Here is a 26,756-nt window from a genome sequence, read left to right on the forward strand (position 1 = left end):
TAGGATAAATACAAAAGCATTTAGACAAACTTCCTGAAAGATTGCATCTCTCAGATCCCCTTGTTAAAGCTTGTCTTTTGTCAAGTCTCCCATCTCTGTCCTGCTCTTGTTATGTCTTCCTCTCATGAGGACAGGAACACCTGCACTTCAGAAACAACCACAGGTTAGCTCAGCTCCCAAGCCTTACTTGTATTTCAGGTTACCATTCCTCTTAGAACTTCCTCTATGTTTTGCAGTAAATTAGCCCTAACATACTCTGAGGATTTGCTCTCCAGCCTCCCACTTCAGTGGTCAAAGACCACTTCTTTAACAAGTATTCAAGTAAATAAATTGTCACCATGTCTGGCTGCAAAAGAGTCTTTCAGATCATTATCCTGTTACTGCAGGACACCAGCAGTACACCCCACTTAACCTGCATTGTCACCGTGGTCAGCTGGGAAAAAGAAGGAATAGATCAAATTAGAGGTACACAGTCCTGAATGGTTTCAGTGATGTTCATCTTCTCAAGTAAGCACACTGTGTAATCCCAAGGATTGCTTCCTTCTAGTGCTGCCACTGATCTCTTTTCTCAGAAAAGCCCTATGGAGAAAGGTAACGTGGTGAGACAGGGTAACCACTCAAAGATGTGCACCATGACCTACATGAAAAAAGGTACAACATGAGGCACCTGAAATATTAGAATGAAATAGATCTTTAAGAAAAGAAACAAACAGTGCTTTGAGTCACTATACTTTATTAATACTTCAGAACCATCAGATCCTCCAGTGGCAAGTTCTTATCCCCACCTGTTTCCAATCACTGTTTTGAAACAACTTCTTGCAATATGCAAATAGATACATGAGGCACTGTGTGAATACAAAAGTGACAGTACAAAAAATTCCCAACAATTAAACCTCATGCAATACATACATATATAAAAAATATGGTCATGTAGCATACAACACACAAGCACTATTAGAACAATCCATGTAAATGAATGTACAATATGCATAGCATTTAATGATCAATGACAACAGGTTTTCAACTTGTGCATAAAACCAGTCAGCTTAAATAAGAGTTTTAAGAGACTAGATAACTGGTTAAGCCACAGCTTATAAAACCTGCTGTACTGCAGCTTTTCTGCTCAGGGTCACAAGTGCAGATTAGCATATAAAATAAATAAGGACTATGATTCTACAAAACTTGGCTAACAGCTCCTATTTCAAAGTCACTGGCTCTCTTACTTCCATTCAAGGTTCATCAGCCAACACAGTGGCAAGAAATGTGCCTAAAGCAACAGCTCTGCTCTTGTACTGTTTTAATACTGATAAGAAGATATATTTTAAGTCAGCAGGAGTAGTTACAGAGTCTGACTTAGCACTCCTCAAGCACGGGCGTTACAGCACGGGCAGGCCCTGAAGAGTGGCACTGGCTGAGAGGTGGCTGAGCTGGGGCAGTGCTGCTGCTCCCACCCTGCTCAGCTGGGCTGGGACAGAGAGCTGCAGAGGGCAAGGAAGGCAGAAAGCTTTTCCCCCACTCTCAACAGTGCAAATGTTTGAAAACACAAACTATCTGCAAGAATAAGGAAAGACAGACAAGAACGTTTCTGAACTCCTGTAATCAGGGTGAGAGCTATTGTTACCTGAAATAAGCTTAAGTATTCCTATGAAGTAAAATACAAATCTCAGGATTTTCTTACATATCCAATACTGGTCCATGCCAAAGCAACAGGTATTGTAGTCTCATCTTCCTAGCTGACATGGTTCTTTTTACACTCTTGGTGTTGCAGGCCTCCATAGATTGGACCAAATTCACTATGGACACAGATGAAGTGAAAATTACAAAGTGGCAACTAAACTGACTTAACAGCCAACAGATTATTTAGCCTAAAAAGCAGCATTTTGTAGAGGGAGAGGGTGACAATGTAAAAGGACATAAAAGATAGAGAAAAAGAAAATTGGGAAGAAAATAGGGAGGACACAGAGCAGAACTGACTTTCAGAAGAGGAATTTCAAAGTAATTAAAGTCATTAAGTTAAAGGAACTTAAAAACTTTATACTAGACTTTTTTTGTCAGTATAAAGTTTTGACCCCAAATAAAAAAAAATCTTGCTATTATTAAATACACTAAAGAAAAAAAAAAAAAGTGGGGAAAACAGACAAAGAAAGAAGCATTAATCATGCAATATTCAGCCAAATGCCTTTTCACAAAGGTTTCACCCTGGTTTCCTAGCTATTATCTCTTTATCCTTAGACATCCAAAAAGAAGCATCATTGCTTTGATAAAAGGATAAATAGCTCCTGGCAGGAATGATGGTCACACATTCCACCTCCATTTGCCAAAGCAACAAACCTTTTACCTGCCTAATGTACGGCCTTGAAAGGGATAAATAACTTCAAGGAGTGACCCACTTGATCAGGAAGGACCAATGACATTCCCTTGCATGGAAATCCAAAACCATTTAATAATTTCAGTATTTGATAGATCAATATCTCCTGGAAATTAGTAATCAGGCTTAATAGTTGAGAGAAAATTCAATAATCAGGATCTAGCATGTCAGAAAGCCTAGATATATTTAACTTTCTAAGGAACTGAATGTATCTTGTCTCTTCAACCAAAAGGCACATAATAAGACATAAAACTCTGACTGAGAGGAGTTTGTTATCAAAATAAAGCAGACATCACAACACAGCCAAATTCATTTGCTTGAAACAGTGGTTTTCAGCCGACAGTGCACTGCCAACACTTCTAGGCTGCTTTTTTTTATTCTATTGTTTGCATTCCAAGAAGCTTGAAAACATTTCTTTTCCTATTGATTTTGTCCTCTCCTACTTAACAAAAGCTGCATCTTGCTAAATTTTCTATGTGGTCAACACAGCTGTCCCTTGTTTATCTTTGTGTGCATGAGCAGCAGCGTGTGCAGCTTGGAACATGCATTAAACCAGGGACACAGAAGAGTGTTCAGGTCTGATGGGTCACACCAAAATAAAGGTTTATGTGATTCTCTGGAAGATGTTGGTTTCCTGTTCCATGCAGAGATAAGGTTCTCTATCACAAGATCCTACCAGCTCCTTTTAAGGCATTACTTTAACAAGTGTCTATGACAGATACATGTTCAGAAGTGCAGTCACTCCTTCAAGTCCCCATTTGTTTCCTTCTCAGCTGACATGACTTATATAAATAAAAATAACTTTAAATTAAATAAAATCCAACCAAAACACATGCAGAAAGTGTCTGGGTTAGCTTTTAAGGGCTGTCAATGCTAAAAAACAAATACTCCACAGGGTTGGCTGGTTGAGTGGCTCGATTTAGTAACACAGAGAGGACCAGCCTCTTGGTTTTGATGCTGTTTGAAAGGTTTTGATGAGCTTGGCAGAAACCCCCCTGGTTTCCAGTACTACTCAAATGCAACCAGAGCTGCTATAAATTTGTGTTTAGGGAGAGATACAACTTCATGTAGATTGGGCAGTTTCACGTTCATTTGAAAGCTCATTTTTCTCCTTCCCCAATCCTTCCTTGGTGGCATTTTGCTCATCAGAAGAGTTTGCTCCTCAAAAAGGGGAAATTAACCATTTTTTCCTAGTAGGAATCTGTCTGAAGGCACAGGCCCAATTGCAAAAGGGACAGTAATAGAACTAAGCAGGGAAATTTAATTCAGGCTTAACCAGAGCTAAATTATACATGAATCATCTGCAATCTGCTCTGTTGTGGCTAACATCCCCCTACCTGCTCCCTAAAGCATTTGCTTGATACTTCAGTGACTGGAGAAACAGAAACAGACAATGGCTGGTGCTGCACATCCAGTACCTGCATCCACAAGAATACAAATAATTTAACCAACAGAGTCAAATTTGCACTAAGAGTGGAGCTGGAATATTAACTTAGACTTTACTGTCTATGCCCTTTATGGATGGAGGGTATTTGCTGGTTACCTTTTTTGCAAGGCCATTTACAAATACCATTTACAAAAGTTCTTAGCCACTTGTTTTGGAAACACCTTTTTTAGGTTAGCCTTTAGGTGTTGGTTTCTTGGGGTTTTTTTTTGCCTGGGAGGGAAGCTTCAACCCCAAATAACTGATTTAAGCTATCAACTGAACACAGGTTTTCCAGTGTAGACAGCCAACTTCTCTCCAGAATTCAGAAAACAAGAGAAGTACTTTTCCCAACATCCAACAAAAAAGGAAATTTTAGTGGCTCCTCATGACAGAAGGTTAATGGCACTGGAAATGCTTTTTAAAAGAGCAGTATCACATCTGACTTTGAATGGAGATAAGTGTCTATTAAATGCTATTAAAGTCATCACAGTGATTAACACTACTCAGCTGCCAGCATTGCTGTAACCACTCGGTGCAAAATTACTCATCCTGCAGGGCTCACCAGCCCCTCCACTCATGACCATACTCCAGGTTTACTCACAGCAGCATTGCACAGTGACCAGGAACTGCAGAGGCTGGCTGCTCCCTCTGAGCACAGGAGGATGCTTGGAAAAATCCATTTAGGAGCATTAGCTGCCATGGTAGTGTTGAGGGGTCACAGAAAGTCACCTTGGACACTTTAGTGCTATTCCTTCTCTGGCTGTTTGAAGACAAGAGTTAGCACAGCTGAGCTCTGCCTTTTTAATGGGTGTGTTTCTAATTCTTCAAGCACTGGTATTTCGCTCCAAAGAACTGACATTTGTAGCTCTATTTTCCAGCCCACTTCCTTTTTAAAATAGGCATTAATAATACTTAAATGCATTCCTGTCTCTCTCTTTCACTCCTCCATCACTCAGAGGGTGGATTTTACTTAATCTCTCTCTGTTCTAAGAATTTCCCTGTGTTTCTATCATCCGTATTCTCAGAAAAAAAAAAAGCCAAAATGAACCCCCCAAACAAATGTTATTTGCAAAACTTTCATCTTGTCTCTGTCAGACCCAGAATATTCACTGTCTTAGGTGTGGCTTGGAAGGAGAGGATAGGGAAAGGAAGGGAAGGTAGAAGCATGAATTACCCATAAGCAAAAGAGATGCTGCATACCCACTAAGCAGAAGAACTGAAGTCAGTTTCCAGCCAAACAACAAAAGAATTTAAGTGTGCTCTGTTTTAAAATTTCAGGCTCCTCTAAAGAGCAATTTTTCTTCTACTGAGTGCTAAAATGAACTCAGCAGACATTCATTTGGGGTCTAGTAAGACGTGAAAATTATTGAACATTTGTCTTCAATACTTCAGCTAATTTCTACAGCTTCCCCCAAACCGTATTTGGGGTTTCCCTGTAGATGACACATCAGGAATTACTTATTCTAGCTATGGGATACAAATTGCCTTTTTTGACCCATTACAATTTCTGTTGACCTGACCAGACTTTTTAAAGCTAGTAAGAAGTATCTGAAAATGAGAGAAATCCTTTTAATCCATGCTGAAATCTCTCTGATTTCTCAAAGACTGTTCCTATTCATTTACATCTCAAAGAAATGAAGCACTATGTCAGTCAGAATGAATGCAAATGTAAGGGAACAGCTTCTAAGAATGCAGAATTTCTTCCCTAGAGCATTGCTTCAGAATTAGATTTTATGATTGCCACAGACAGCTTTTTAAAGGCCCACTTCACTTAGCTCCCATAAAACAGAAATTATCAAATTTGAAACAAAAAACTATATTCTCACATAGCTGCAAGCATCCATCAAAAGACTTAGGACTTTCTTTCCTCTGTAATGCAAATCTGCCTAGAAAAGATTGAAAAAAATCACCATTACAAAGAGTTTGGCTTGTTCAATCCCTTTCACCTTTGAGGAAATTTGGCAAATTTCAGAAACTAAACCATATCATGAACTTACCAATATTTCACACCTTCCTTCATAAATACAATAATTTTCCCCTCTCCTGATAACCCTCAGATAGCCATCAATTCTGCATGATTCTTACTCTATTAATAATAGAACTATTTCAAAGACACCAAGAGGCACTAGTGGTCATCAGGACTCAGCATGGAATTGAATATCTGGCTAGAAGTCAAAGACAGAGGAGTTGATCAAGCCAAGGAGGTTACTGAACAAGCCTAAGGGCTCCCTTAACTGAAGAAGGCTCACTGAAAACACTGATGCCCACCCACCAGGCTGCCATAATGGAAATCCTTCCCCATACATTTTAAGACACCAAAATGTAGGGTGGAAAACTGCTTACAGCCTTCTCAGCAGAAAAGCCCCTGTGTCAAAACAAGGCAGTTGCTGTGTGAGCTGCTGTGCAGTGAGAGAGGAGGTCACTGAGGAGTTCCTCCATTAAAAACTGTAGGATCATCCTCAGTAATTCCAGCAAAACCCTTGGGGTCACTGCACCATCCCACATCAGCAAAGGATCCAGAGACTGGGGACACAGACAGTGCTGCTCTGTTCTTCCTCTGAGCCTTTCAGCTCTTCTGCCTCACCTTCCTCCCCAAGCAACATTAATGCTCACCATATTTTAATCAATAGGGCTGACATATTGCAATGACATGTGCTTCTAAATGTGGCATACATTCTCGCTGCCAGATGCAAAACACTTCTTGTTTAGACACTGAAATTAATAACAAATTTACCATTGAGCCTTTAGATCTTGTTGAGTCCTGCTGGCCAGGCAAGACAAAACACAACCACAGGCTCTAGCACATCATGAATGGAGCAGTTGTGCAAACACCCTCACGTATTCATTACACTTCTTTCATCCTCTGAGCTTCACAGTTCTTAGAAAGTTATTCTGACCCAAAAGGTTCATGAAGTGTGGCCAAATTAACCTTCCATTAGGAAAAAAATTTGTTACTAAACTGTTTCTAGTTTGTGTTACTAAATTTTTTGTGAAGGCCAGAAGTTACTTTTTAAATGAAATAATTACTCAGATTGTTACTTTATGATTAAACGTCTAGAGCATTCTGCACAGGGCAGGGAGTAAGTCACAGCAAAGCTTTTACTACAAACCACAAGATTTGGCAACAATGAAAGATGTTTTCTTGAAACCTAGTTACCACTAAATAATTTGCAAACTGAAACATTTAAGTGCATCAATGAAAACAAAAAATCACATTAAAAAAATTAGGAACTGGCTCACCAGACTATGATAGGCAGCCAGAAATCCTTGGGTGAAATATTTAAGGCACTTGAGGGTAGTCAGTTTTTTTACACCAGGTAATAAAGACAGAGCCACTTGAAAATTCCAGTTTAAATAAAAACCACAACAAAATAAAGTAACACTGCAAAACATTCCTCAAATGTAAAGTTCAGAAAATTAACAAATAAACACAAGAAAAATAAATTCCTCCTTTGTTATAGTACACAAAATAGTGGCAGGAAGAGGACATTTACCTGCTTGAGCACACAAACTGTAAAGATCTCTCTCAAATACCACAAGAGGGGTCTTTTCAGGTAGCCAAATAGCCAATAAGCATGTTTTTTAGGGAGAAATAATTCAGTGCAGTTAAATATCAGATTCCAGTTTATAAACCAGAGCATCCCAGAAAGCAGTTGATTTTCTATCATTTTCCCTGGGATATTTCTAGCTAGTTTTCCTGCTTTTCTGGAGCATCCAGTTTTATTTTCTCCTCTCCATACACACGAATGCTAAATGTTTGTGTTTGAATAAAGAGGCCACATCATTCTTGTACTATCTTTGGTACAAACCATAAGCACCTTACACAGCACACTGGAGTCAGCCAGTCCCTGCACCCCAAGTCTGTTCCTACACAACACACACAGGAAGAAGCTTTTCTGTGGTGGGGACACCTTCTCCCCTCCACCTTCCAAAGTAACATCACAGTTAAGTACAACATACAGTGCTCTTTTAAAGCACTAATTCAAATTTTCACTCAGAATTCATGAAATGCATCTTCTCATCCATTAGCTTATACCTATTATGGTTTCTTACCCTTCCAGGACAGAGGGCTATGACCAACAGCCCTGGGACACACTTCAGTGTCTGCTCCCAGAGATGAAATAGCTGTACAGATCTCCATGTCCGCTCAGTGTTTTTTCAGGGGAGGGGGGAGAAAAGGGAGAAGGGAAAGACAAATGAGAACTCAGTAAAAGGGGTCTTGCCTTTCTGTTCCACATTTGTCCATTTGTCTTTTTTCCTGATACATTGTGCCCACTGTATTAGAGGCTTCTTCATTGGAAAACAGTTCCTTACGTGAACTTACTTGAACCTTCTGGACTAAACAGATTCTGTCACTGTTCAGCTGCTGCCTCACAGCTGAGGAAGGTGAAGGGTGAGCTCTGAGCATCATCATCAGCCCTAGGGCTCTTAGAGTCTCTGAGACAGTCTGCCAGGATGTCCTGAGGATCCCTCAAGAAGACCACCAGCACAGTGATGTTGTCACTGGACCCATTCTCCTTGGCAGCAGCCACCAGTCTCTCTGCTGCTTTGAGCCCCACTCCTTTGGTCTGCATCAAATGATCCAGCACCAAGTCTACAACCTCATGGGGCTTGATGGCATCAAAGAATCCATCACAGGCAAGGAGCAGGTAATCTTCTGAGCCAGTCAGCTCAAAGGAATCTCCATCTGCATCACCAGAGACATAGGGCTTCTGGCAGATGTCACCTGAGACAAACATACAAAGCAAAGGCTTGATTACTTCAGATGTAAACAGGTCCTTCTTTACCCATCCATTGCTTTTACCATCCTCAAGGATGGCCAGATCATGTTCCAGAGGTACCTGATGCAGAATGAGAGTAGTTAAAAGCCATGAAATAAGCATAAAGACTTTTGCTTCTTTAAGGATGCTTGGAACCTACCTAAATCTGGTGGGTTTCTAAGGAGTTACTTTAATTTAAAAATTAAAAGCAACCCCTTAGAAAGTAAAAATTAAAGTAACTCCTTAGAAACCCCCCTAATTTTGCAGGGAAAATAAGGAATTTATTCCTAAGTTTTTTCTCTCAGAAATATATTTGTGCAAGGAGATAGTCAGGCCTTCATTTCGCAGATGTGCCTCCTGTACAGCCTTCAGAATGCCATGAAAATAAAATTTTTCTCAGCTATCCAGACATACATCACAATGCCCTAAGAATCTGCTCATCGTGTTCAGCTTATCAGTTTTGTATGGGCATACTTACCAAACATGGGTTGCTACTGATCCAAATAGCATTATACAAATTCCATACTAATCTGCTCCCACTCATACTTTATATTTATCTGTATTGCTCAGGGTTTTTTTTCTCTTTCTGCCCTAATTGGCAATTAGCAAAGTAAGCTTGTTTAATAAGATTGTGAGAATACTACAATTAAAATGCCCCAAATTGCTGGATATTGAAGGAGAATGCAGTGATTTGACTTAAGCAGAAAGATCCACAGTCAGGAGAAAGATACATTCATAATAAAGTGGACAAAACCCCCTCACAATTCAGACATTTGAGTACATAAAAAAGGCTAGACAAACATTTATTGCTTCCTCCACTTTTACAAATTAAATGCTGCATATTTGTTAAACTACTGTAAAACATTACAGTAATTTAGGCATTTATAGGAAGCAAGATCTTAGTAGTAGAAAAAAAATAGGACTATCATGGCTAGTATGTAAAATAAAACATTTTACTCTCATGGTAAAACCAATAAGCTGATGTAGCTGCAAGGCATGTAAGTCCTTGCCTATGGGAAAGACAGTAAGGGGTTTACTATTTGTTTGATGCTGAACAAGACACCATTTACAGTAAACACAGTCTCAGGAGGTGTGTTTCAATCAAATTTAATCCCAAGTTTCCAGATTCTGATCTGTACAGAATCTCACCAATTGCTCTGGAAACAGCCAAGGTACCATTGACCCGCCAGCAGTCCATGTAGGTTACACAGCCACCCAGAGTCTCAATCCTTGCTCTCTCATCCTGAAAAACAGTGGAATACATTTTGTTTGCTGCTCCAGTTTGTGTATTTCTCCAATGAATATAGCAAACATATCAGAATCTAGCACAGAAACAGGCACATAGGATTACTGGATAAAAGCCATTACTTTCCATCCCTCCTATGGCTTGTCCACAGAAAAGCAGAATTCTCAAGTTTTTATATCATCACAAGCTTTCTCATATGGATGAATAAGTTTTCCTGCCACTTCTTCCCATTCCATAGAGCAGCTGGGTGAATATATAAATGTTCAGAATGAAATACATGATGACTAAGCTAAGTAACAATAGTCTTTGCCTTGATACTCATTTAACTACTCAGTTGTTACAAATATTCATGCAGTGAAGGCAAAGGGTCATGCAATGCTAGCTAAACTTGCAAAGTCCCCATCCAATTTCATGGAATAAAATATCTGGCTATGAAAATAGATAGGAAATGCAATACAATTTAAGCCAGTTAGGCCAAGAGATCAGCATTAGCTTTTCACTGACAGTACTGCATATAATGAAAGATTTGCACTATTGTTAATATTTTAAATTGCTATTAATCTCAAATTACTAAGATATTCTGTAACAGGCAGATTTAAATTCACACACAAAAAGCCTGTGAAAGTCTTCAATTCCTGCAGATTTTGAGTAGTCTAAGCAGGAACTGAAGTCAGGACTATCAGTACCATTCATTAGTACTTCCAAGCAGGAAAGGTGTAAGGATCACCTTGTCAAGACACAGGAGTGGACACAAAACAAGAAATTGTTAATCCCATGCATCCTGTGCAGTATATGTAATTAGGTAAAGCACCAAACACTTAAAAAGGCTTGACTCCAAAAGGTTTCAGGAGAGAATCTGACATCACACACTTAAGAGGAAAAAACAAGTCAGACTTACTTCTCTTTCTGGTTTGTGAGGTTCCATTAATGTCACAGCTTTCCCTTGCTGCACCAGCATCACCTGAGAGTCCCCCAGCCATGCTATGTGCAGTTTGCTCCCTACAATCAGTGCAGACACACCTGTTGTGCCACTCCGCAGCTTCTACAGAAGGAAAACGGGTGTGAATACTCAACAAGCCCCACTAGGATATATGGCAATACTGAAAACTTAGGCTTGATCACACTAAATGCAGCAGATTAGACCTGCTAATCCTAAATCAGGTACTTGAAAAGAGGGTACAAGACAGTAGAGAGCTGTGAAATAAACTGTTTATAAAGATATTTTCTAATATGCAGATGATAAATACTGTCTCTTATGTTCTTCCTTCTCTTGCTATTAATTCCAGAACTGATCTAGGAGACTAAGAGCTCTGTTGTTTAAAACAGACACGCAGAAAAGCAAAAGGAGCTGAATTTCAGTAGAATGAACATTTCACAAACAAACACGTCTCTCCAATCCCTTTCACATTCTCCACCCTAGCAACTACAGACACCTTGCTCCACACAGATCTCCTTATCCTTGAGTATTTAAATGAGAATGTCAACAGAGGGAAAACATCTAACTGTCCTAGATTCCCCGAAAAGATGAGTGAGAGTCAGACCTTATGAAATGCTAGTCCCTCTTTCGTACCTCATAGACAGAAATAAAGATATTGACAATGAGTACTTCCACAGCAGTGCTATATTAAGAGTTCTCAAACAGTGTTATGTGGTTTTGAAGAAAGAATGTTCATTGGACCAACTAAATTCAAAGTTTAATCAATAAGTTTAATGAACTGAGGAGTCTGATTTAAATCATAGAACGCATTTTTCACTTACAATCACCAGTGACACTAATGGTGGGACAAGAAAGAGGAAGATAGCAACCATATTATCAGGCAGAAAGAAATCTCTTTTCCAGGTAAGAAGTAAGACAGCAGAACATCTAGAGGCTGCCTGGTTTAGACAAGGAGGCACCAGTATTCTCTCAAATAATTGATATGTCAGAATCATTTAAATCACTTTAGCACTTCTTTTCAATTACTCATCTTGAACTCCCAAGCACTGGTTTTCCTCAAAATAAGAAATAATTTGATCAAAGACAATCTTTACATGTAGCATAATTTCATAAAGAAGCCAGTGATTGAAATAAACTGGATTGTCAGAATCTTCTGGACAATACCACATTGTCCAACAGTTCTCAGTGTTATTTAAAAACAATGGAATTAATCTGTACCCACTCACCTCTCTTTTGGCTTTGAAAAGAAACATTTCATCTGTCTTCTGGAAAGAGCATTTCAAAGCTTCACCTGGATTCTTAACAATCTCTTCATGCAACCCAACATTGACATGTAAGTGTGTTGCTGAGTAATTGGCAGCATCCACTCCACCATGGCCATCGAACACCGCAAAGTAAGCACGATCAACATCATCCTTTGGCAGGGAGAGAGAGAGGAAGACATTCATGGTCAAAACCAAAATGGCTCAGACTGCTACCAACAAGCAAAGATTCTTTATTCTGGGCTTTCTTCCGTACAAATGACAATTTAAGTCCATTTACACAGGTACAAAATGGATAAGATGGGTACTTTGTAGGCCAATTACTTTTCTTTGTTTGCTGTTAGTCACTTAATGTCCTTAAGAATAACCTGGCATTGAAGGAGCAGACTGCTGCTTATATAGTTCTCCAGCAGTTCCATGAACTGCACTTGTGCAACTGCTCTTCTCCAGATCACAGAATGGTTTGGGTTGGAAGGACCTTACAGACCACCAAATTCCAGCCCCTCTGCCATGGGAAGGGACACCTTCCACTAGACCAGGTTGCTCCAAGCCTGTCTCTTGTAGCCCCTTCAAGCACTGGAAGTTGCTATAAGGTGTCCCCAGAGCCTTCTCTTCTCCAGTCTGAACAACCTCAGCTCTCAGCCTGCCTTCACAGCAGAGGTGCTCCAGCCCTCTGATAATCTTTGTGGCCTCCTTTCGACTCGCTCCAGCAGATTCTTCTCATTTTTATGAAGTGAGTCCCAGAGCTGGACACAGCTCTGCAGGTCTCACCAGAGCAGGGTAGAGGGGCAGGTTCCCCTCCCTCAGCCTGCTGCCTTCCCTGCTTTTGATGCAGCCCAGGACATATTTGGCTTTCTGGGCTGCAGGCACACATCACTGGGTCACACTGAGCTTCTCATCAACAAACACCCCCAAGTCCTGCTCCTCAGGGCTGCTCTCAATCCATATATAAGTTGTGTCAGTCACAAGAACATTTTAACTCCAGCAACATAACACTAGGTGAACTTCCCATATCATAACTTATGACACGAATCCCAAAGTCACAAGATCCTCCCTGCATCGCTTCTTTATCAGGGCAGTAGCTGGCCCCCAGCAATCTGAGTCACCAAGTCCTTGCTCCAATGCAGACACGACAAATAACTTATGGCAACAAATTCACAGACCATCCATCACAGGGGCCCTGTGCTTACAGCAATGCTGCAAAGCCGCCCAGCCAGCCCCCCCATTGTGTCCAGACTTACCGAGAGACCGAAGAGCTGATTGAACTCGGGCAGCAGCACGTGGCGATCCTCCATCTTGCGGCGCGCGTTGCGGATGGCGTGGATGGACACCAGCAGGAAACGCGCCAGGGGCCGCAGCGGCGGCAGCTGCTTCTGCCACTCGCAGCACACGTCCCGCAGCTTGTTAAAAAAGCAGCGCTGCAGCGACTCCCCGTCCAGCACTGCCAGCACAGAGGCAAAACAGTGAGTGCTCTGGCCCACCTTCCTGCACTACTCCATCTTTTGGCCTGTCTTTCCTTCGAGTTTCTTTCCCTATCCAGCACCCTGCCTTTACAGACTCTGCAAGAATTAAAATGAGGTCCTGAGAATAATGTGGAGAGAAAGTTGCAATGGAAAATAGTGTAAAATTAAGAATAACAGCAGCTTCTTTACTTGCTAGTTCTTTTTGAAAATAGAGGTTTATCAAGCAGGTGATTACATTACAAAAATCATAACAAAGACCCAAAAAAAAAATCAGTCTACTATATTAGACATAAATGTTATTATTACGCAAGTAAAATCAGTAAGATAAAGTGGTAGGAGTTCATACATACTGAAAAATAAAAGGGAATCATCAAGTGGGCAGAAAAACTTTCAAGATGAGGTTGTTGTTGTCTTGGACACAAGGACTGAAAAAGCACTGGCCTGGCTTTGGGTCAGGTTATGTCCTACTGAACCACTTCCACTGAAACAACAAGGAAGTCTGAAAATGTTTGCTAAGGTCAATAGCTCAACTCAAAGTTGAGCTGAACAGATTAGAATTTTAAGCTGTTATCTTTATCTTTTTAAATACTCATGGCTGTAGGGGCTGCAGGGACAGAACACTTCCACTGCTCTCCAGCTTTGTCATTACAGAGCAGAACTGTAAACACTCATTGGGCATAGCGTGAAAAGCTCCAGCCAGACACTCAAATCCTTTTCTGGACAGATCCCAAAGATCAATTAATCCAAACTTGTTCATCAGACTGAATGGCTTGGTGCTTGGCATTGTGTCTAGCTTTGCAACACAGTATCCCTCCAAACAGGTAACAATTTAAAGTTTTGTTATTTGAACAGGAAAAACCTGTCTCAATGCTAAATCAACTAACTTCAAAACGCACTGAAAAGAACATTTATAGAGCAAAAATAATTTGCTGGTCACTACTGTATACTCTAAAGACTTGCAGTGCATGAACTATCTTTCCTATATCTATTTTATCCTGACTCCTACTAACATTAAAGCTTCCTCAGAATTCCTTTTTACAACTCCTGGTTCTCAAGTTTTTTTTCTTCAGCAACAGTAGCTGGCCAGCTTCAGATGCATCTCTGGGCCTGGAGAATTGAAAGCTTAAATTTAAACACACATCTTTGATGAGCAGCCACTACATACTAACCAAAATTACTTTTGATTTGCTTAATATGTAGGTGTTAATGGACAAGCTATAAAAACCTTTAGATATTAAATCATCCCAAACACAAAATAACTAAATAGGACAGCATCTCTGACAGCCTTGCCTACAGCTGTTAGCTTACATATTTGTAAACATCTAGACTAATACTGACCAGAAGACACATATTGCTGTTTAAATATTAAGCTTGTGACATCTGACAAAGAATTTAATATCTTAACAGCAGAAATGCTTCTGCAGTGTACCATAAACAGTGGTACTCACACATGCACACATTTCCCCCCCGTTGCTTTTATATAATCACTTCTCTTTCATTCCAAGAATGCTTTTTTTGGCAGATTTATTACTGCAGTGCAGGAAGAGAGTCCATACTGTGCCGTAGCATGAGGAACAGCTTTCCTTCAAGTTGTACAGTTAAAGTGATGTAATAGCAATTACAAGAGGGGGAAAACAAGTACAGTCCAAGGGGGCAGAAAAATGAACATTTTTAAGGTAGCTGTTCCTTGCTGACTCAAGTACCTGAACAATGAGCCAATTTCCATCCTGTTTGATAGGGGAATGAATGGTCAGTAGAGATTTGGTCTAAATGGCAATGATGACAAGAACAAAGAAACAAAATAGACAGGAATATGGAAAATGGAAATCAAAGAAGGTTTCAACCATCAGAACAGGGAGGGCTCTGGGGCATTTGTCAACAAGGAATAGTGAGAGAGAACATGAACTAGTTCAACGTGAAACTCATCCAAGGATTTTCCAACTTTGCCTGCACTATCTTAAAAGTAGACTCCAGTCCTATCTTTATGGCCTTCAGAGCAAAACAGCAGCCTGAATATTCTGCAAATGTCCCCAGTATATAGTAACCAGAGACATCAAATGCTTGTAGCCAAGAAAACATCCACGTCCTATCAAGTTCTTCATTACTCCTTGTTTCTAAACATTATTTCTTTATTATTCAGATAGGGTTCATTTTGGTTTGTGGGCTCAAGATTTACATAAAACACAGAACTACAGATTACAATCCTAGGCTCACAAATGTATAGCAGTTCATGTCCTGTATTACTGCTATAGTTCACCTCAAAGATAATTCATGGGAGTCGATGAAGAGTCTGCAGCACAGTGACTGCAGGGTGCTCTGATAACAGTTTCCAACTGCTTTGTGCAAACCTACATAATTATCCTAGGTGAGTTACAATATGCTGCTTCTGACTTTCCTGTGGAGGCTGCAGTGATCTGGCCACACCAAATTCATACTTGCCAGCTTCTCCTCAAGGCAGAATCCTGCCCCAGGCCAGGGTAGCTGCAGTGAGTGAAAGCCACAAGCATTAGGGCAAAGGATGACATAGTGAGGGTGCAGCACGACTTAATTAACCGAGTTCCCCCTCCTGCCGTTTCAGACCTGGACGTGAATGCTGAAAGAAGCTTCTGGGAAGTGTCATATCCTGGCCACTGCACTGCTCCGTTTGGGGCACTGAACTGCCTTTCAATCCATCCCAGGGAAAGGGAAGGGTGAGTATTTCCTCTTGCAGAACAGACTGGTTTACCTAAGACATCTCTTCTCCATTTTTATCCTCTATTCTGCCTGCATCCTGCTCCGTTTAAATTCCTGGCACTGGCACTAAAGGTTTGGTGAAGTCTAATGTTAAACACTTCAGTACATAAATGCAGTAGGACCATCTGTTACACAAGGCACAAACCCAATACTCAGTCACCAAGGTCTGTTCTCTCTCCAGTTCACTCAGGAAAAAATGCAGGCATCAGGTAGAAGACATGCAAAGCTCTTTTTCCCTCAGTATCTCACTTTTATAGGGGAGAGTGGGAAAAAGTCATTGATAAAGCCACAAACTATCGAGCAACTTGCCAAGAGAAAGATCTGGAGTTTCAGGATGTTTAAGATGTGGAGGAGCCAGAATCTGGTTGCCAAGACAAAAGCAAGATGGTTTATATGGAAGATTTGAAGGTGGTGGTCTGGCTGTACAACAACTGTGATGTCATTGTCAAAACATGGGAATAATAGGGTCACTCAGCCAAAGGGAAAAGGGCACACTCTTCCCTTTCAGAAAGCCCATGCACAGGATCAGTCAGGGCTCCTGACACTGTGTTTGCATGTTGCCCACAAAACCAGCACAGCTTCCTTTCATCCCACAGCTACACAGCAAAAGCAAATGAAGTTCCATTCACTGCTGCTTGCCAGGCAGCCTAACCAAATATATCTGGGAAACATTTCAAAACACTAAACTCTTCTGAAAGACAGCCTCTGGGAAAACCACAGACAGAAGAAAAAGTATACTTACAGGTGAACCTTTCCTCATCTCCTTCTTCCTCTGTTTCCACATTTTGCAGCTTAAATTCAGTCAAGTCTTTCTGGAGAACTTCATCAACTGCAGCATGGATCAATGATGCTGCAAGAAGTGGTGAAACATCTCTGCTGGTAAGAAAAGGAAGGGAAAGCAAAATAGACTCCATTAGTTTAAACTGAGCTACAACCTCACAGTGTATGGCTGGTGACCTCAGACTTAGAAACCATTACACACAATAATACAAACTTCATTAGTAAACTAGTAGAGCAAACCATATGTTCAATATTTATTCACACAAATCTTTAGTAAGATCCTCAGTTAGACAACTGCTTTCTCAAGAATGTAAAGAGGAAGAAGCGTATGAATCATATTTTCAAACTGTTGCCTCACACTCCAGTCACAGATGGTACCTCTTTCTCTTGAGCTCTCAGATGGGAACTGCTACCTTCAATTCCAGCCCTTGAACACACACATTTTGTTTTTACTCACTACACAGCATTTCTTGCTTGCAGTCAACTATCTCACCACAGACAGCATCAAGATCTCATCATTGTGGTAGATGCAAATCTCTAAAAAGTTCCTTGGAACTCTCCCTCCCTTCACAAGAAAAGTCATGCTTAATGCTAACCTACAGCCCTTATCATTCAGTTTATTCTGACTGGAAGTTTTCCAAAGAAAGCACCCAGGCAAAGAGTTGAGACTGGAGACTAGGATGAAAAGAAGCTCCAAGACTTGTTGTTTAGACAAAGCTTTTAGGTAGGCATCTAGAACACAATAATGCTACATGGTCTGCTCACCATCTCCTGCTCACTCGATGCTTTATTCAAGCACACACTTGCTATAAGGTTTTTGAATCTGTAAACAAATAAGTCCCATCTAACTCCAAAAGGAGGCTACTATAAAATAACTCCTATATTCACTACAGCCTCATGGCAAGCACTAACAACTACAGTATACATACAAAACATGTTCCAGCCATTTTCTATGAGCACAATGAAGAATAAGCATCAGCATCCATAAAAAGCCACTTTATCCATTGTTCATGGAGCGTTTGATTCCCACAAGGTGTTGAATTACCCAACCAAAGCAAATACCACATTAAGGTGCAAGTCAAGGACAAGACTTTGTTTTCCCAGGAAACATTTAGAAAGTTCTGCATGGAACTGGTTTGCTGGGGAGTATGAAATAGTGGAAGCGTTTGGTCTGTGATGTTGCTCAGCAATGAGTGGTTTGTGTGCACAGAAGGGCAGGGAGGGGAAGGCTGCGGGGTTTTAGATCCCAGTGACAACAAGCTGAAATGCATTTTGCCATTGTGCTCCTGAAAGAGGGGCCTTGTCACATCCTCACAGCCATGTATGAGTACCTCCTGTGGCAGAAACAGAAAGCATTGTGTCAGTCAGCAGGCTCCAACACAGGCCTGCTTTATGCCATGCATTCTGTGGCGGTGACAGCCCAATTTAATGAGTTATTTCGGTACTTCAAATAGATGGCAACGTGTTTGCAGCTCTTTCAGTGCTAGCTGCAGTCATGCCACATCAAGGGAAAACAGAATGTGGCTTTTTATTTCTTTTTTAAGGCTGATATGTTTAGGGGAGTCAGTTCCTTTCCTAGCTCGTTTAAAGTAACAATGCCTGCTTATAATGGCTCTGACACTGACAGACAATCTTTTAAAAGGTCAGGCAAGAAACATATCCAAAACAGAAATGGCACCCCTGCCCTCCGAAATCCTTCTTCCTGTTGTTGTTCATGTAAGAGAAAAAGAAAGGACTATGAGAATATAAGCCCCGCAAACAATGTCAGATGTGTTGTTGACACTGCTGAAAGTCAGAAGCTTTAGTCAAAGCACGTTTCAGCTCCAAGAATAGAGACAAGAAACATTAAGAAAATAGCAATGCATTTAGATGCACAGTGAGAGCCACAGCTTCAGACATCTTCAGAATTTCTCTGCTATACTGGAGGAAAAAAATAATATCTAGCCTGGGTTCACAGCTCAAGATCAGAAGAGGGCTTAATTCTTTGATTTTAAATTTTGTATATTTCTGCTTTCCAGAGTCCAGAATTGCTGAACTGGGTCCATAAAAAGCAGCTTAAACAAAAGGAAATCTACTAAGTGCTATAATGCACAAGTCATGTATAAATCTCTGCTTACAGGATACCCATAACAAAGAGAAAATTTACAAATTATGTCACATCCTTTAACTTTTTCCAGTTGCCACCCAGTTCCTAAGAAGGAAATTTTGTGATTCCTCAGTACTGATATGCTTCATTCAGCTTTGCTTCCTATGTATTTCCTCCCACTCGATAGTTCTGCAAATCTATAAGAAAGTGGTTGTTCATTGGGATTTTGTTATGCAGACAGCAACAACATCAAATAATTGATTCTGATACACTGAAAAAAGATAGAAGTCTAAAAATTACCAAACCTATTTAGTTCAAACTCTGTTCTGAACAGAACATATTTGTGATTACTTTATTAAATCTTCATCACAGCATTACCATATTGGCAAGACTGGTTTTCACTTGAGCTCAAGTAAGTGGAGCTCCAAGGAGTAGCATCTTTCATTCAGGTTCAACATTTACCAGCTCTAAGTTCACCTTCTAAATCAGAGACTTTAAGAGTTAACAAAATGTGTCATTAAAAAGGAGCAAGAACTGCTGCTTTAGTTGAGAGCTACAAGGTCTCACTTGGCTGGAGAGTATCTGGAAACAGCCACAGTACCTATGGCAACCAGTGCAGAAGTAACCCACTGCAATTACCATTGCAGACTTCAAACCTTTCCTGTAAGCAAAGAAGAATGTCACTTATTGTTAAAACCTTCCTTTCAAAGAAGCCCAAGACACCCCGGTGATGAGCTGACCCAAGCATAATTTAATCTCCATGAATCACAAGGAACACTGTAGCTGTTTCCTCAGTGGAAAACCAACTGTGTTGGGAAGAAGAGGAAAGCTGCTGGGGTGTTACATGCACAGGATGCTACTTCAGGGGAATGTTTAGAAGAAACACGTTAGCCTCATTTCTCTGACACGCAACACCAAACACTCAGCCTCAGCACACACAGGCTAGTAGTAAACAGACCTTGAATTCCTTTGCTGCAGGCTATTTCTTTGCTAACATAAAGGGTGTGTTCTGACCACAATAAAAAATATTTTAAAAGAACTAAAGCATGTTGTAACAGTGCAGACGAGGCATCACAGCCTCACCAGCAGCTGAAGTCAGATCAACAGTGGCTGGAGCAGGGAGCTCGTCTCCTCCAGCTACTCACAGCAAAATACAAGATTTGTTTCAAAAACCTGAGTACAGATAAAAGAGGTAAGTTAAAGAGTAAAGCAATACTTATGCTAATAAAGATGACACTTAAACTTACATGCCACCCTCCTCCTTGAAAGATCCAGGACTACTGGACACACACAGTACTGGTAAATGGAGCTATGCAAAGCTCCATTGACACACATACCTCCGGGCCAAAATAAAGTTACCCACAGAAGTAGAACGCAATTATGATGTTTTGCATACTTTAGATTTGGCATAAATTACAGAACAGAACTTACTTCTCTTGTTCACCTTGTTTCTCTTCTGCAATACAATTTAGTTATCTATTTTTTTTCATTTCAAAAGACCAGCTGTCACACCACCACAGCCACAGTGTACTCACGTATGTCAGGTCAATCACAGGACTGTTACTGACCCTTTTAGTACCAGTCTTCAGAAAGACAAACATCAAAATATATACATGTTCTTTTGGGAAGCAGAAATATAGTAAGATAGCTTCTCACTCATTTTTTATCTGGGTCATTAAATCTCCAGTACACTTGCAGCAAGTGGTGCAAACAAGTCACCAGTTCAAAGATGTTTCCCCCTCTTCCCCTCCAGTTTAAGAGGTACATTCAGAAGTCTCTAGCAAAGAATTTTTTGGGTAACAGAGAAGTATCCAGAGCATCAAAGGTCAGGCCACTAGACCTTGGCCAGAGGCTCAGCTACAACTACACTTTTTGTAAAGGCTAGAAAACAGCTGACAGACTTCCTGCAGTGCTCCATGCCCAGCCTACAGTGGCTTTGAGCACTCAGAGTTGTGCAGCAGATGGCAGACCCCAAAAAGATGCTCCTGAGCACTGGGAGCAGAGAATTGAGCTCTGTGTCACCTTGGAGGGTGGTACACAGCCACTCTAGGATATGCCAAACACTCCATGTTTACACAAAGCCTTCTGCATTTTTATGCCCCTATTTTGCAAGCAAAAGAATTCATGTTCCCCCCACTCCAAATACACACATTCTCCCACAGTACTGTCAGGAAATCTGTTTGTATAAAATAAAGCACAAGAGATTACCAGCTGTCTTGGCCAAGTATTGATCATTTACGTTTCAGATTTAAAAAAAAAAAGTGATTAATTTTGTTTCTAGACATTACTACCAAAGTCATGGCAACAAGGCAGCAGTGCTACTGCAGGCCAGTGCACCAGTGTGTAATCCTCTTTTCCCTTCAGGCTGTGCACACACACACATGTTGAGAACAAGTGTTGTATCTGAAAGCACGAGCTCTAGCATAAGTCAGCTGCAGCTGCCTTACATCTGAGGGAGAGGAGCCTTATCTGCTCCATGGCTCTGGAACAGAAGATCCCACAGAGCTCAGCTCTGGCACTGCAGGCTCAGGGTGTGTTTCTAGCACGTTGCAGCTCTATCAGCAGCGGGTTTAGTGCAGATCTGCAAATGGCAGCAGTTCTCCAGCAAGTGAAAGATCCTCTCACACTGCCAAAATAATAGCAGGTCACAAGTTTCCTCATAAACAAAAGCTGCTTGTATTTAGTATTTTCTCCCCAATCTGCTGCTTTTATTTCCCTTTTGCTTTTTATTCTTATAATCAACTACAGAATATTTCCACTCAAGCAGCTTTAAGCATTAGCATTTATTAGAGCAGTACCCAGAGTTCCCAGGGTGATGGTGGCCAGAAAAGTACAAATATATATCCATTAAAGAGAGAACATCTGACATTCTGCAATGCACAGGAAGTTGTTTCCTGTGCTAATGACATCAGGTCATTAAAGGAGATGAACAAGAGGGAAGCAAAACAAATACATAAACAATGCCACACACAGAATTTCCATCTCTTATGGTTACATGGAGCAGTTTTTCCTCAGCTTTTCTTATGAAACTAGCAGAAGCAGCAGCTTTAGAATCTAGAATCCATCTGTTCAGGCCCTTCAGTCATTACTGAACAGTTTTTATACAAAATGTGCAGTGAAGAGTCACCTGCTACTTCCATTTTATTCTCAGCAGGAAGAAAAACCCCACAGCAGAACAGAAGAGGCTTAATTCCACAAAAGCCACTTTTCAATTAAACCCTAAACATGTTGTTTCAAAATTGAGTATTTATCCTGAAACAACAACAGAAAGGATGTTTCACACAGGTTATGAGAGCAAAATATGCAAACATATTCCCAAGCAAGAAGTACCAGTGCATTACAACAAATTGTTCAAATTAGGAATAAGGAAGTAAGTTTTAGGGAATTTATTAAAAGCAGAGGTCACAGTAGAAATTAGCTTTCACCGAGGAAGAGATTAAATAGTATTTTAAGAAGAGACTGGGAAATCAGAAGCAAGATAAGATTTTCTTTTTCCCCCTCCTCATATTTAAATCACATTAGACATCAAAATATCAGAATTGATGAATTAACTACTCTAAAAGAAGGGAATACTGGAAATAAAGATACCAGGGCCACACCTTAGTGTGAGCACTACATTGTAAAGCACAAAGACACAAAACAGGATGCTGAGGCAACAGTAGATTGCTTGGGAGGGGGCAGAACAGGAAACCCAAGTCTCTCAACTGTTATTGTAGTAAATCTCCTCCAACAGGAAGGCTGCAGCAATCTCACATTGTTCTTTGGATATGTCACAGGATGGCCATACAAGTTTCAGCTCCTATCAAGGGGAAGATGAAATTTCTATATTTGGGGGTCTGACTTCATCTCATGTTCTGTTGCAGTGAAAGTCAGGAATATTTCAGGTTAATTTCTAAAGCTTGGGAAGTAACTAATGGTCACTTCATTCACATTCACCTATTTTCATAGGCTATCAGAACATAGCTATTACCCAAAAGTGTATGTTAATTGAACTTTTGCAAAACAAGATTACTTAAGCCTGCTCTGATTCTTCAAAATGTTGTGCATGTGTTTAGCTGCAGTCAGCAGCAGGCAGTTCCACTGATTTAAATGAACTATTCAAAGTAGAAATATCTGCAAAACTTCACCAGATGAGTGACTTAGGGACAAGGCATGCCAGAGAGCCAAATGGTTTGCTGTTTTAGCTGGTGTTTTACTGAGGTAGCTGCATTTGCAGAAATTTGTTGAAATAATTCATTTTAGATTAGGCCATTCAGGGATTGGCCTGACAAACCCAGCTGCTTCCATGTAAGAAGATGTGTGCAGCCTTGGAGAAGCAACAGCATTCAGAAACTCCTTGTTGGACCCAATCAAAGTTGTTTCTTGGCCCATTCTCTTCTCACCAGAAATCCTGATCAGTAGTGGAGGAACAACGTTCCTCATTGCAAATCACAAAGGTTTGTGCCTCCAAGCAACTGGAAGAAGCTGAACATCACCAAATGTTGTCTCCTGAGCCAAGGATATTGCTGGGCCTTTATTGGCCATGGACCTTGATTGGCTTGGGCCCTTCTGGACAAGACCCAAACTCCTGTGCAGGTGTGAATGGAGTACCTGACAACACAGAAATGAAAAGCAGACCAGCAGGACTGAGTGTCAAACTTGCTTCCCCAATAACACTTTGATCTACACAAAAATCCTTCATCAGTACTAATCACCATGTAAAATACATTCTGTGATGCTGGAGTGTTAGAGAAATCTCACACTCAGGAAACAGATCAAGCAACAACACCAGAAGTCAGCAAGGTACATCCAATAACCCTTGAGAGTGTTAAAGCTATGCAGAATAACAGAGAGCTATTTGAGGTGTGTGTTTCTCAGGAGCTGCCCTCCCTGTGTTTGGGCTGCTGCCATGACAGCCTGCAGGTTGCTGGATCCCAACTACAGTGACCTCCTGCACAGTCGCTGATCTGGCCCCCCTCTGCATCTTCAACAACTTTTATACAAACATTTAAGTGTCTTCTAATGTCAGTCCTCACCCTTATTTTTCCATTTCTTAAAATCTTTAACAGCCTTCTATCACTTATTTCCTTACTACTCCCTCATCTATTTTACTGAGGATTCACATCAACAGAAAAGTTTATTTAGCCTTCAAAGCTGTATTTTGAATTGATCCATCACAGCAAACATGGGGGAAAACTGTAAAGGTGGCAACTTCTCACACAATCAGAGACGTCAGTTTTAGTTCCTAATTACAGGGATTATAAGAAGGCCTGCAATTTCAAAACACAAGATTCCTGTCTTGGCCTTGGGCTGTATCAGTCTTCTCCACATGCAAGAACTTAGCCTACCCAACAGGAAAATGCAGCCTTTTTGCAACTGGAAAATGAGGTTTCTCTTTGTCTTAGGAGTCCAAACCTGAGCTATAATTCCATAGGGATCCCTACATTTGACACTTCAGGTACGCTACATACACCCAAACTCATGGCTCCACCCAAACACAGAGCTGCCTGCAGCCAGCCACGAGAATTCATAAAAACACTTTTCTTATCTACTTCTGTTTTTCACAAACACTTTGTAAAAAGAAGAATAAGTAGATCACTGCACTTCAATTCTGCTTTACTTTCCTTAGCTCTCCTTCCCCTTTTTTTTTTTTTTAATTGCCAGCTCAGGACTTGGGGAACTCCACAAGAGAGGCTGTGGAGCCAGAACTGGCTGCAGGGCAGGTATGTGAAAAATGAAGCTTCTGACACTGGCAGGCTCCTCTCTGTGTAAACACCAGGAGTGACAGGTGAGGTGAAAGCATTGCAAAACCAGCATTCCTCTTCTGCTTCCACTTGTTACTGTGCCCAACAGACAACAACAGAATGTCAGCAGACATGCAGCTCAGAAATACTGCTTTTTAAAGCACTGCAGTTTGAGTAACACATCCCATAACTCTACAGCCTCATACCTTCCTCTCTAAATCAATTGTAGAGAGCACCAGCCTGGCCCACGTGGCATACTGGGTGCCATGTGATAAGTATTTGTTCAAGATTGGCATTACCTTGTTCTTTAAAGCATTCACCCAGAAGCACTCTTGCTCCACAGAGTTCAAAGATTCAATGCACGTGATGAATTTGCAATCTCACTGTGGAACAAAACACAGCTGTGTTTTGTTCAAGAGCAATTTAGTCAAAGCACAACTAAAAAATACAATGATTATCTGGGCCTTTTAAAACTACAGACTAAGAAATTGTATTTCTTTAGCATGCATTTTTCATCTTCAGATTTAGGCATACTATTTAAGGTATGAGTGATATTATGTCCATAATAATCTCTCTAATATGCAGGAATAACTTGATTTTAAAGACAAATTTCCAGGACAATTTAAATATCTAAAAACCACCTATACACTTTCAACAACAACAAAATCTATTTGGTGTTCATAAACTCAGTGGATGATAGTTTAAAAGGCAATTAATTCAAACCATGTTTACTATCTATCAAATTCCAGGTAACATTCAGCACATACCCGACCAGAACCAGTCTCCTCCACACCCCAGTACCCCAGCACTGATCACCACTCATACTCTTTTAGAGCATTCACAATCACTGCTCAGGTTAGCGAAGCAGATTGTGGTAGGAACTTTTTAACAGCTGGAGTGCACAGGCCCTACTGCCAAAGTGCATTAATAGAGGGGAATTGGTGGGAGATAACCTGTTCTTGATGAAGCACTAACTTGCCAAAATAACTCATATCAAATTCTTAGCAGCATTGAAGACGAAGTCTAAACTGTTCAGGATGAGGGTTATTAGGATGCAGTCAGGGGATGATAAAAGCATCACTGATGAGCAGCTGCGTGTTCCAGCAGTGATGTGACTGCGCTCCTGAAGTTTTAAGAAAACATCAGCTTGAGAAACCCACACGGGCACGTCCCACTCGTGAGGGCTGGGGAGCTGAACACCCCTGGAGCTGGCTCGCCCCTTACCCCTGGCAGCCCTGCGAGGCACCTCAGGGACTGCCTCCCTCCCCGACCTCCGGCTGACCACACGGGTGCCCTGAGGGACCTGAGCTCTCGCTGCTGCCACTCCAGCACCGGAACGGCCCCGCCGCGCTAACTGCGGGCTTGTGACTGACTCCGCACGGAGAGCGGGAGAGCAATAGCTTTGAAAAGCACACACAAACGATCCTATGAAGGCACAGGGCCGAAGGCCTATGGCCTCAATAGAAGCATGCTATTAACAGTCATCAAAAGTAATTCAGAAGGGGGAATAATAATAAATAAATCTCCAAACCTAAAATTCCCTGGAGACGCTAAGGGCTCTCCCCCGCCCCCGGCGGGCCCCGCGTCAGGAGGAAGCGCCTCCCGCGCCTGCACCTGCTGCGGCCTCGGTGCCGGGGCGGCCCCGCTCCCTCACAGCGGCCGCCGGCGGCGCCCCCGGTGCAGCCCGGCCGGAGTCGCTGCCCGCCCCACCGTCCCCTCACCTGCTGCCCAGGAGGCTCCTCGCTCGCTCGGCCAGCGCGCCCGGCACCTCGGCCCTGCTCAGGGCGCCGCTCCCCGCGGAGCTCCAAGGCAGCGGCTCCCCCGGGCCCAGCGGCGCCGGGAAGTCCCTCAGGAAGGAGCTGAGGGGAGCCGCGGACGGCTCCACTTCCAGCGCCATGGCGGCGCTGCCCGGCCGGGAGGGGCGGGCGGGGCGGGGCCGGGGCGAAGAGTGGTGCCGGCCCCTTTAAGGGCC

General features: G+C 41.5%; 1 protein-coding gene across 3 annotated transcripts; it reads right to left on the minus strand.

Moving 5' to 3' along the window:
- Positions 1-716: 716 nt before the first annotated feature.
- On the minus strand, positions 717-26,733 carry PPM1F (protein phosphatase, Mg2+/Mn2+ dependent 1F). 3 transcript variants are annotated; one of them, XR_011681989.1, is made up of 8 exons: positions 26,506-26,733; positions 16,938-17,071; positions 13,241-13,440; positions 11,964-12,152; positions 10,699-10,842; positions 9,704-9,797; positions 7,848-8,520; positions 717-1,793 (listed from the first exon to the last, which is right to left on the minus strand). XR_011681989.1 is itself a non-coding variant. In XM_071445426.1 (7 exons), exons 1-7 carry the CDS (start codon positions 26,679-26,681, stop codon positions 8,147-8,149), a joined length of 1,311 nt encoding a protein of 436 aa, XP_071301527.1. In that variant the 5' UTR covers positions 26,682-26,733; the 3' UTR covers positions 717-8,146. The 3 variants fall into 3 exon arrangements, 2 of the variants coding, with proteins under 2 accessions (XP_071301527.1, XP_071301528.1); XM_071445426.1 differs by having other exon boundaries at positions 717-8,520; XM_071445427.1 differs by having other exon boundaries at positions 717-8,520; positions 16,938-17,068; positions 26,506-26,732.
- Between the last annotated feature and the right edge of the window lie 23 nt (positions 26,734-26,756).

The sequence above is a fragment of the Agelaius tricolor genome, unplaced genomic scaffold, assembly GCF_023055355.1.
Source record: "Agelaius tricolor isolate 1412-34295 unplaced genomic scaffold, bAgeTri1.0.p SCAF_20, whole genome shotgun sequence".
In the NCBI taxonomy this organism is placed as follows: domain Eukaryota; kingdom Metazoa; phylum Chordata; class Aves; order Passeriformes; family Icteridae; genus Agelaius; species Agelaius tricolor.

Coding starts and splice junctions, on each gene's coding strand:
- PPM1F (XM_071445426.1), bottom strand. CDS start 26,681: ATGGCGCTGGAAGTGGAGCCGTCCGCGGCTCCCCTCAGCTCCTTCCTG. Junction 17,072..26,505: donor AGGAGCCTCCTGGGCAGCAG/GTGAGGGGACGG, acceptor TTTTCTTACCAG/CAGAGATGTTTCACCACTTC. Junction 12,153..13,240: donor ATCAGCTCTTCGGTCTCTCG/GTAAGTCTGGAC, acceptor TCCCTGCCAAAG/GATGATGTTGATCGTGCTTA.